The sequence below is a fragment of the Mauremys mutica genome, chromosome 14 (genome assembly GCF_020497125.1).
Source record: "Mauremys mutica isolate MM-2020 ecotype Southern chromosome 14, ASM2049712v1, whole genome shotgun sequence".
Taxonomy (NCBI): Eukaryota; Metazoa; Chordata; order Testudines; family Geoemydidae; genus Mauremys; species Mauremys mutica.
Genome location: NC_059085.1, coordinates 37310441 through 37322853, shown reverse-complemented (window position 1 = coordinate 37322853; position 12413 = coordinate 37310441). Strand labels below are relative to the sequence as shown.

Sequence of the window (12413 nt, the reverse complement as noted above, 5' to 3'; positions counted from 1 at the left end):
TGCTGCTGGAGCAGTTGGAAGGAACAAGGGAAGGTCAGCAGTAGGAGTGTATAGCAAAACGTTCTTGTCAGTGTGATGAGCACCGAGAGCTAGGCGCATCTGAGATTACGGCACTGTCCTGGCCATTTTACCGAGCCAAGAAAACAACACGTCACTTGTAAACAGTAGGAACATAAAGACGAAAGCAAAACATTTTCATTGTGATCACGGATTGTCACAAAGGGAAGGCCCCTGGTGTTTTGTTTTCTGATTTGCCCTGGTGGTTCTGTACTTAAGGGAGCATTCTTGGTTCTTGATTCCTTTTATTCATATACAGTATCAGCAGGAACACTGCACTCTCTTCACTCAGAATGGACAGTCAAGTCAGCTGCAATCCTGGCTAATTAAAAAACATTAGGTTGCTAGTGACAGTTTGAATCAAGTGATCATCCTGAATTTTGTTGGCACACAGATGTGGGATACGGGCAGGGCTACAAGAGAGAAAGGAGTTTACAAAAATCCAACATGACTGAATGAAGAAACGGAAAAGTCTAAAAAAATAACAGTGGCCTTTTATTTTTCAGACTGTTTTCGATATCTGTTTTATTACATCCTCGGCAGTGTGTTATAAGAGATGACAGCATTTTTATGAGGAATAAAGAAGCTTCATTTTAAAATTAAATTAAAATGCAGAGCCCCCCAGACCGGTGGCCAGGACCTGGACAGTGTGAGTGCCACTGAAAATCAGCTCGTGAGCCGCCTTCGGCACTCGTGCCATAGGTTGCCTGCCCCTCTTCTATAGTAAATGACAATACAGTAACATCAGCATTGTAAACTGCAGATGAGAATATTGTTAATAAGAGCCTGCATACTATTCCTTGATCATCTTCATAATATAACATACGGTGCTTCTATACCCATCTATAGTTAATCAGGTTCCTTTCTTTTCTTAAACATAGGTAAAGCCACATCAGACATTTAAACAACAGCAGCCAGAAACAATAGCGTGGGTAGCTCTAAGTGCAACCGCCTCACCAAAAGAATGGCCTCTAACCAGCTGGGAGGTGATTTGGGCAGCCCATGTCTGCCCCAAGTCACATTTGGATCATGGCCATAGCTGCAGTCACACAAACATTATAGTTTGTGACAAGAAGCTTTTCTTTCTTTGTTCCCTGTTTTCATAAACACCATTTGTTAACCACACTTCTGTTTCAGGCACAAATCCTGCTAGTGACTTTCCAAAGTAGGAAGTGTTCTGAAAATGATTGCATAGAGTTAGAACTAATTCATTTTTTCTTCTCGGGGCTCTGCACTATAATTCATTATAACATTTCATCGATTGAGTCAGCCGTGTTCATCCTTATAAGGAGCAAATTCAATAACATTCAATATTATGTTTTTATTACACCCAAGGTGTACATGCTTGCTTTGAATTTTGTTGTTCTCCTTCCTTCTGAGATTTCTACCAGCAGAGAGACAAATATAACAGGGTAGGGTTACCAAAATGTAGTACATATGCAGCATCTATGCATTTAAATAAAATGTCCTTTCTGTATCCTATAATATATATAAATAGTGACCAATTTTGAATAAAAGATGAAACATCCCAAACCACAAATCAAAAGTAGACAACTGTTGAAATCAGAAAACATTTATTTAAGTATTTTCTTTTTTTCCCTCATGCCTTGAACTTCAGGTTTATGTCTGGTCAAGAAAAGGAGTATGTCTAGAAACAAGAAAGGAACAGAAATCTCACAAGAAAGCATGTTCTTGTAACATTTCAGGACCAGTTCTACAGACCCAAGACATCCAGATAATTCAGAAAGATTTGGACAAGTCCCCACATCATGGGGTGCTTGGACACACAGTTAGCCAAATTCTGTCCAGCATTTGGTGGGTTTTGAGAGCAGAAAGCCAGTTGCAGAAGATGGTGGCTGCAAAAGAAGTGTCTACAGCCTCACTCTTACAACATTCTAGAACTAACCAAGGAGGACGAAGGGTCCAGATAGCTGTGGTTGTGCTGTCTGATCCTACTGTAATTCTATGGGGACTATATTACATTTTAAAGCTATTCTCCTGTGCTGGGGAAACAAAAGAGAATGTAGGTTCACTACTGGTTCTCATGCAGTAGCAGATGCTACGGTGTCTCTCTCCTGGAACGTCTGAGCCTCAGAAGCAGCAGAAAGAATCAGAAAAACAAGAAAATTGCTTCTTGCGAAATTCGAAGTTCCATTTTCAGAACTCATCAAACTGCTCACAATAAGCATTTGTAGCTTAATCAGAACACCAGGCTTCCTGAGGTTTGCCCATGACTTGTAACAGGAATGTAAATTCAACTTCTCCATGATTTGCTGCCAGAAATGCTTCTCCGATGTTGACATTTTTCCAAAGAGCATAGCTAATGCAGATGTTTGAGCAAGACATCCAAAAAGGAAATAAAATCAAATGCTTTCATTGTCAGCATTAACTCTTATTGGATTTGGAAAAATATGAAAGGATACAAATTTCCTTCCCCACCACCAGTACTTTAAGAATTAGAGCCTTTTTTTAAAATTTATCCTTTATTTACAATGTTTTATTAAGTACATTCTTGCAATTCACCTGCTGCTGTTCTGGAATATTTCATACTCTATTTCAAACACTGCTGATATTTTTTTCTGCATCTTCAAAGAAACGTACAAAATCTATTTTGTTTTCAAATCAGACTGGGGCAAAAATGTTCAGACTCGGGTACTTAAATTAGACACTGTCACCCTGCAAGGAATAACTAGGCTAGTGGAAGCCAGGATGAGGCCTTATGCTTGTGCGCAGGCTACTGGTGTTAGAGATCTGAACCATCACTGTACCAAGGCACCCTGAAGCTCCAGGGCAGGTGGTGACAGAACCCCTTAATGGCCTGGGTGGTCCCCAAAATATCACAGACTCAGTGGTGCTGGAACCCTTTTAACAGTGGGGGTGCTGAAAGCCAGCCCTCTTACCCCTGTCCATGACCACCACTCTCATCCCCAGCTGGGGGGCGGGGTGACACGTCTCTGAGGGGGGGGACCCATGCAGGGGTAAAGGGGAAAGGCTGGGGGCAGGCACCCGGCCCAGGCAAGGGGCCAGTGGCCAAGGGGCAGGACCAGCACCCCAAGAGCAGAGCCCCGGGTGCGGGGCCCCGGGCACAGGGCCAGCGGCAAGGAAGTGGGCCGGCAGCCAGGACCCGAGTCAGCCAGGGCTGGCGGCCAGGACCCGAGTCAGCCAGGGCTGGGAGTGGAGGCCTGGGCATAGGGCCAGTGGCCCCGCATAAAACCTGGGTGTGCTGCAGCATCCCTCCCCCACCCCCCGCCACACACGTATTTCCCATGCCTATGCATAGACTCGAACTGAAAACCTACCTTTAAGTGTTTTTAGATAAGTGCCCCAGTATTCAAAGGTGCAGAGCACTTGTGATTCTTACCACCTTACGTGGCAGGTACAGATGCTTAGCACTACTGAAAATCAGGGTAATATTTATGTGCCTTAGTATGGATTCCTGTTCTAAGTTTAGGCATCCACATTAGAACTGTTGTTTAGCCATAACTATAGATTCCAGTGAATTTTTGCATAGAGCTGTGAAGTAATTTATCCCATTAGCTTGAAATCACTCATTAGTGTTGTTCAAGACATGGAGCAGTACAATCAATATTGTTTCCAGTTATTGTTTCTAATATATTTTGCTCATTCAAAACACTCTTTAAACTCTCCTTTTCCATGATGCCTACAAAACATTTGACAACACTGAGGCTGCCGGCGTGCTGATACCACTGGTGAGCATGTTAATCGATATTGTCTTATTGTTTCCTTGTACTCTCTTGCCTGTCTGTATCCATCTCTTGTCTTTGGGGCACGGACTGTCTCTTTGTTCTAGCATAATAAGGTCCTGGTCAATGACCAGGGCTCTTAGGTGCTATGGTAATACAAATAGTCTTCTTCTTTCATATGGAGATAGTGGAGGAGATGAGAACCTGCTTGTGGTCTCCCCGCTACATGCATAAGCACAATGAATGTCGTCAAATTGGCAACTAAATGTCCTGAAACGGCCTCCCAGTCAACAAAGTGGTAGTAATACAAATAATAATAAATACTATTATCAAGCTGCTGGGATATTATATGGATTGACAGCTTGGCAATAGGACAGAAATGTTCTTACCTCTATCTCCCTATTCTGAATGGTGGTATTATCTGGCAGTTGTTTGGAGACCTACATAAGGTGAGATGGTGAATTTCAGACTAGTTTCTCATGATATGCAACTCACTGCATGACAATCAGCTAGCCCTAATGGTATATTGGTGGAAAGGCTTGGGAATGAATCGAATAGTAAAATAAACCAAATTCTTATTCCCTAGATTTTAACACTCCAGATGAGACGTTAGACTCTGAAGGTCAGTACAGCCACCTTTGATCCAGCTTCTTTATGGTGTGCCTGTTCCACTCATGTTGCAGTTTACCTCTCCTCTTCCTCTTTACCAAGCAGCCTCTGAGCCCCTACACTTACCCCTCTAAGTTTGAGTGGTACACAGGATTGCAGCACCACTGAACCTTGGCTAGGACAAAGGCTGTGGCCCAGATGGCTATCCTGGCTCCATGGCCTATGTACATACCAGACAATTATAACAACTGAGCTTTTTAGGGCTCCTTCTGTTCCTAATACAGAGCACAGGCATCCCTGTAAATGTGGGTCAGAAAAACTGGCAAAAAAATTGAATTGCCCTGGAAAATAACATGGGCTTCAATTACCAGAAAGAAAAGTTTGCAACTTAAAACTAATTTTGGAACCTTGACCTAAACCATGGCCCACGAGCTTTCCCTCCTTCCAGTAGCTATTCTCAAACACTCTGACGTATTTTACGGTAACATGAGTCAGCAAAAAGTGATTTGTTTTCCAACCAAGAGATTGTGCCACGTATGATTAATGAATGAACATATGCTTAAAATTAGAATATATTTAATTCAGGATTAAGACCCCCAATCTATTTTATTCAGTCATAAAAGGATGTTCTAGGGATTAGCATATTGAGGCTGGATGTGATGCAGCAGTAGTTCATTTGCTCATCCAGCTATTTATCTGGTAATGTTTTTGTTTTACAAGTCTTGGTTATTATTTCTGCTCTAGAATAATCTGTCACTAATAATAACCTTTTGTGGAGATTCAAGGGGAAACATCACTGGCGTTTTCAGTGCTGGAATGGAGTTGCCAGTTAAGTGTACATCATACCAATAGCAGAGATGGTTCTAACTCAACCGCTTCCAAAAGAAGAGGGGAGTCAGGATTGGAGCATGGATTCAGATCTGAATTTCAAGACTGGGCTCTATTTCTGTAAGTGCTGAATCAAATTCTCAGAGGATTGAAATCCAGATCAGCATCTGAATTGTGTGACTTGGGAACCATCTGTTGTTAGTGAAGACTGCAGTTTATGGAAAGGAATAAAGGGATCTCTCTTTAAAATATATTAGATAAAAAAGGTTTTTGTAATGGATGCATGTACAGCCTATGCGAGACATCTCAAATGGCTTGCCCTTCGTATTTAATATGAAAGTGAATTAATATTTTTAAAAAACCAAACCAAACCTCTACCTACCAGATCTGAATATAAAAGAACTTTCTTGTTTGTCTCAATCACTCACATCTGAGAACTCTACAGTTGGTATCTTCTGTTTGAAACAGCACTATGTTAAAGCACACTAGGGAACTTTTAGTGCACACCAGCAGGGTCTACATGGAACAATTTGTGCACTTTAAAAATCTCACATCCTTACTACACATTGCTGCACCATGTAGATATTAAGATATCAAATATTTATCATGCCCATATTCAAAAGCCTCTTACCAAGTTTCTGGTTATCTAAATTCTTAATTCAGTATTTTAAACAAACAAGAAAAAGCTTAGTCATGGCGGATTTTTCACAATTAAACAAGACTTGTACTTAAAAAAAAATTCAAGTCTGCCCCAAAAGAGAGGACTACTTCTGGTGAGATGTGTTTTGTATCAGTGTGAGGGGTAAGGGCAGGGAGGAGGATAAAATGCTGGAGGACTCAGGGTTCTGCCACACCCATCCCAGAAAAGGAGCAGTGGAGAGGTCCTCCAAACAGCCTAGACTGGTTGTGAGGAAGCACTGAGAGGGGCCACTGGAACAGCCAATCAGGGGACCAGGGGGACCATATAAAAGGAGCTGCAGAATAGAGCAGCAGTTAGGTGCTGCTTGGAGCTAGAGAAAAAAAAAGACTACATGCCTGGTTGGAAGAGCAGCAGGTCCAAAGACAGTCTGCTAGCAGGGACCGAGGGAGTGAGAGGCTTCTGGCTGCCTGCTAGGACTGAGCCAAAGACGGTTTGCTAGCAGGGACTGGGGGAGCATTGAGGGAGCTCCTGGTAGGCTGCAGAGACTGAGTAAGAACTGAGCCTGGGGAAGGCCACAGGAAGATAGTGTCTCCAGGGAGAAAGCTGGAAAAAACTGCCCGAGAACCACCAAAAGGGATCACTAGAACTGAAAGAACACAGACACACCAGACCAGAAGGGGGCGCTTGCGAGAGGTGGATGCTGACCCCGTTACCGGCCCATATTTCAGAAATGTCCATGTGCAAAATATGCCCAGGCAATTACAACAAATGATGCCTAAATGATTCATTTATATGTTTAATTATTGTGGCTGAATGAGCAATAATGCTAACTGGATATGCAAGTTATATGTGTGCAGTTCAGAAAAATCTATGCATAAGAACTGCAAGGGTATGAGTGTGTACACGTGTGTCTACAGAGATAAACAAAATAGGGTCTTGTTTTTGACAGAGCTATACCAGCCACACATGGTCTTTGGGTACTCTTGATTGATTAAAGGAGTCCAAAAGCCCTGTGTGCATATCAGTTTTTGGTTGCTATAGCCTCAATTAAAAACAAAACCAGACACCAGATATCCAATCCTATATTCCTGAGGGAATGTACTGTTCTTGAATGGAACTTCATGACTTGCCATGTGGACATCAATACTGGACAAGCACATTTGTTAGGTGACTATTACTGTGAAGTTCATGCCATGGTTAAAAACATATCACTCTGAGAAACCCATTTTACGAGAACTGATCCTGTTAAAGTAAAAATCCTATGCACATCAAAATAATGCTCCTTTGTCCCAAGAGGAAAGAGAGAAAACACCTCTTTCTGTCTGGCTTCCATGCTCTTTAATTTTGTCCAGCATATATCTACCGCTGTGACAGATGCTATATAAAAACCTAAGAGAAATGGATGAATTATTTAATATCACAATTTGATGCTATGTTTTGTCAAGACTTACCCGGCCCACGGCTCTGGGGAATGGCGGTCTCTGATTTTCTGGAATTAATATTGGTGTTGCCACAATAGCCCTTTTGTGTCTTAGAATTCCAAGACTGCCATCTTCAATCTTAAAGATTTCCTAAAAAAGAAAAATGAGGGAAGTAATTATCCAAGACCTCCAGGACAGCATGAATTTATTATCCCCATTGCATAGATCTTAATTTCTGAATAAAAAATTCCAGGTGCCAGGACCTTGCTAATACATTCTCTCAGCCCTCATTAGCAGGAAGAGTATTGTTAGTTCAAGACTCAAACCAGTTTTGTGATTAATGAAGATTATCTTTAAACTATTCAGTATGATCTTCAGGATCATTCCATTTATGATGATGCCAATAATGATTTATGCATGCACTGTTCATCTTGCATTCCTGTAGCCTAACTGAGCCTAAGTAGAAAAACTGGCCTAGCTTGAAAGCAACCACAATGGCTCTATAAATCTCCACCTTTGACTGTGCTACCTTCCCAGCTGATGAACGTGTTAAATCTTAAAAACTAAATGAGGTCTGGCAGGCTAAGTGCTTGGGTAGGAGACCTGCAGGTAAACAAACATACTGGTGGAGTTGGTGTTGGTTAATCCTACTAGTATCACATTTCCATCCGAGTCAAGTAGAATCAATCCTCAAAACCTAGTGCTAAGCAATTTCCATGTATTTAAGATGTTGACTGGGGGATCACTTGTGAAAGTGAAGTAGGTTTTGATAATTTATGGTCATTAAAGATCCCATGACAGTTTTGCGTGATCATAGTAGCTATATCCCTGAAGGAATCTAGGTAAATTTCAGCAGGGATAATTACATTCTACATTCTTCCTCCCTTCTGGACCCAAACTGCTGCATACGGGTGTTGTTACAATAACTGCTGCATTATACCCCAGAGGTGGATGCATTTCAATAGTGGTTGTTGCAACCCCTTTGTAATTCTGCAAATGAGCTTTCTAAAAGGCGTGATTTGTGTGTGTCAACAACCAATGACGGGCTGTTCTTGCCGCTATCTTGCTAGGTTCCTCTGTCTAATATACAGTCTGCAGTAACTGAAAACTGTTGCCTCGATCGGTTTTAGTATCAGTTTTCCAATTTGACAATGAAGAGAAAGCAGGGGAAACACAGGCCTGCAACATACAACTCTAATCCTGCTGAAGTCAAAGAGGAGGAAGAACGATCAAGAGAATCTGTTTTCAGCTTTCATTACTTTGAGGCCCACCCTAATAATATCATTTTCCCATCCATCCCTCGTGCATTGCCACCTCACTCTAGTCTTTCAATCTGCAAGACACTTGGGTCCGTGTTTTTGTTTTGTCTTTCAATTTCTCTCCCCAAGGAATTTTGCCTAATAAAAATTCATGAGAAAGTTGAAGACAAAAACATGGGAAGTGTCAAAATCAAAAAAAGCTGAATTCTACCCAAAGTCACTTCTGCTGTAAATACAGGCAGGAGTTTAGGCTGCCATGTGTCTGTGTGACGTGGTTGAGGAGCGTGACAAGGAATGAACGTTGATATGTCTAAAATGAAAAGGTTCCTTTACTCAGCTTAGCACAAATAGAACTACAGTGATAACAACTTTGATCCATGCTTACTCCTAGGCTAGGTCTACACTGGGGGGGGGGGAAAGGGGGAGTCGACCTAAGATACGCAACTTCAGCTATGCGAATAGCGTAGCTGAAGTCAGTGCATCTTCGGTCAATTTACCTAGCCGTGAGGACGGCGGCGAGTTGGCCGCTGCTGTTCCCCCGTCGACTCTGCTTCCGCCTCTTGCTGCGGTGGAGTTCCGGAGCCGACGGCAGAGCTATTGGGGATCGATTTTATTGCACCTACACTAGATGTGATAAATTGATTCCCAATAGATCGATCACTACCCGCCAATCTGGTGGGTAGTGTAGACATACCCCTAGTCTCCCAAACCCCTCTGAGCTCATGAAGGGCTATATTATATTGAAGAAGAGTCTCTCAAAATGCCTTTGCAAAAGAACAAGGCAACAGAAATTGATCCCTGCCTGTAGTATGGATCCCTGTGCGCTTGTTCAGTGGGAGGCATTTCCAGATGCACGCCACTCAAAGGCATGATCAGCATTCAGAAACAGCCAGGCAATATCTAGTACCATGCTGCATCATGGTGTCTTATGTCTATTTTTGCTACCAATAGACATCAGGTCTAGCTCTATCTGGAACTCATTTCCATTAGTACTAGAAGACTTGAGTCAGGAACAATTAATTCATACATTTTCTCCAGAATCGATCATTAATCTTTTCCAGATTGTTCCCCACTTGCAAAAAGCCAAAGATTATGCAAATGGTCACTACCTCAGTCCACATTTATTATCACAAAATGTTGGAGGTGTCAAAGGGGGTAGGAAGACTAGAAGACCTCACCTCTGCATTCTGAGCGAGATATTGGAACAATGAAGAATTCTTCCAGGGTTTTACAATGAGTCCAGTGCAGGGTGGGATGGGGCTTTGCGAGTTCAGTCAGAAATGTCTGAATACTCATATAGAGTACATTTCATCCCTCTACAGATGACTATGCACCACTTACATCTGATTAATATATATAGCCCAGTTACCACAATTACTTCCTTTTCTAAGAAAAAGGGGAAATTATGGTATGTCAGATAACACTGTGCAGTAGCAGTTGGGAAATGCTGACTTGTTAATGGTGACCAACATATAAACACGGAAGCCCAGAATTTGGGAATTCTGTGTTTAAACACAGCCTGATCAAACGAAGTCGCAGAAAAGATTTGCACTGACTTCAATGCATACTCAGTCAGGCCTGTACTTTGTATATGTAATCACAGTAGCTGGGTTCACCTTTTTCATTTCCTGGAGCACAGTGCAAAGATTATGAAATCATTTCAAATGGCAAAAGTTACACCTTTTAATAACATTGTAAGCTACTGTCTCAATATCACTTTAATATTACTGCATTACAATATAGTGCAAAGGAGTTAATCATAGGTAGCTGTTGAAAGGGTTCAACCTCACATCTGCCATCCTATTTAAAAGGTGGCAATCTTAACTCCATTTACACTTAGCATGGAAATTGTGTTACAATGTTTTTCTTTATTATGTTTCTCCTTTTCAATAAACAAGGGAGTAGGAGGTGGAATTAGCATTATTTATTTTTAAACTTTTTGAAAGAAATATTTTGCCTAGTCACTTACAAGGATACAGCTACTGTCTCCCTAGACAATGGAAAAATCGGGCCGGCATCCAACTCTCACTTGACTATCTGACTCACCACAAGCTTTGCACCAGGCCTTTCTCTTTACTGAGTGCCATTTTTAGATACAATACCAGTAATTGAATTTAATTTCCTAGTCACATTAAGCAAGCATCAAGCACGGAGTAGATTCATTTTTCTAACATTTAGGCATGTGCTAAAGAAAAAAAAAAGACTCATCCGAATAACGGCAATGACCTTGAGTTGCTAGAGGTCAAGTCTACCTAACGTAGGATGTTACACAGGTTCAGACTTCCTTAGTTCCCTTGAGAATTCTCAACTCAGCTTCCGCTTCCCCACCCCTTTGGTAAGGGTCCCTTTGAAGACTTAATACCTCTTGAAAATTTGAATAAATAGCCTAGCACTTTCCAGTAACAGGCACCATTACTCTTGGCAGAGAAAACTTCATTAGAACTTGTCAGGGGAATAAGTTAGATGGCTGAACACTCATCTATTTGTCACAATAAGGGTTGGAAATACCACTGGAGTGGCAATCTGTAACCCATTATTGGTGACCAGGAAAGCATTTGTGTTTCTTGTCATTTAGTTGTTTTTTTATAAATTAGGTTTGATGGTGTAAAGCTGGGTCAATAGCAGGTTCTATTACAAAAAAATAAACACAGTGAATTTACTTTTTACTGCAAGCAACCTGCCCCTCCCCCCAAGAAATTGCAATTTAATGTGGCATTCTGTTGTGTAGCATGGCTGTGTGATGTAAAAGAGCAGCTGGAGGTGGCTGCATCTCAGTGTGGGGAGATATAGTCTCTCTTTATCCCTTATCTACTGTATTTCAAAGAGGGTGTTTGATTTATTTAATGTGTACTAAGTGCTGTAAGTACAGATTATAATAATCATCACCACCATCTGATGGTTACCATCAACAGTATTGATAGTAAATTTTCAAGATGTTTTCCAAAACATCAAAACACTGGTATTTATTATTAATACTCTGGAAAGACCCAACAGTGTTCATGAGCTCTTCATAAGTGAGTTAAAGAACAGCTGTTTAAATAAATCATTAGATCAATTAATAAAATTAAGAATTTGAGAGGCCAGTGATACAGAGACACCTGCTCATAAATACTCTCTCTCTTCATTCCCTGTAAATCCCACCATCCAAATTGCATTGTATACTTTAAAAGCATAAATCTAACTAGAATTCAGTATACTAGGGAGAATCATCTATCTTTCAATATACAGGCTTCAAGGTTTCTGAAGTATGCACAATGGGGCAGCATCTGGAAATTGTTAGGGGAAAAGTGGATTTTATTGCCTGAGTGATTTTACCATTATAAGTGTTACATACATAGACAGATTTCAGCTTGCCCAAGTCGATCGATTCATTGACTTCTCACCAATGCATGACATCTCTGACTGCAGATTTAATAATTGTTTATTTAATGAGCAGCTATCATTTTTTTATGGGGTATTGGATTTTTTAGCCTTCTTGAAGGGTAACAAATATGTTTTATTTTACATTATTTTAGTACCCTTGTAAATAATAATTATTTTATAAATGCATTAAAAATAGCAAAAAAGTACAGCTTCCTATTTTAACTGTATATATGAATACTCAAGACTATTCCAGAGAAAACCATTTCATTTCTGCATTGTAGAATTATTTGCTTTATTATTATCTTGGACTTATGCATTGTGAGGCATGATGTAAAAAAATCCTCTGTCTACATTCAAGTATAACTTTAATTTATCTAAAGGCTCACCTTATACTTTGTCAGCAAAAAGTATTTCTAAGTCAAAGCTGATAATGACTGAATGCCATTAACTTTCTCTTTCCGCACTCATTAACCACGGGAGTTACTTATTCTGGGACTAATCCAGAAATGACAAAGAAATGTTACTTTAAATG

At 40.8% G+C, this 12413-nt stretch overlaps 1 protein-coding gene across 4 annotated transcripts in view; it reads right to left on the bottom strand.

The window, feature by feature from the left end:
• Positions 1 to 12413, bottom strand: part of CDH13 (cadherin 13) — a 745597-nt gene that overhangs the window by 464440 nt on the left and 268744 nt on the right. For all 4 annotated transcript variants that reach the window (XM_044987232.1, XM_044987229.1, XM_044987231.1 and 1 more), the window contains one exon: positions 7290 to 7409. In XM_044987232.1, the coding sequence (XP_044843167.1) occupies positions 7290 to 7409 (120 nt within the window). The remainder of the gene's footprint in view (positions 1 to 7289; positions 7410 to 12413) is intronic.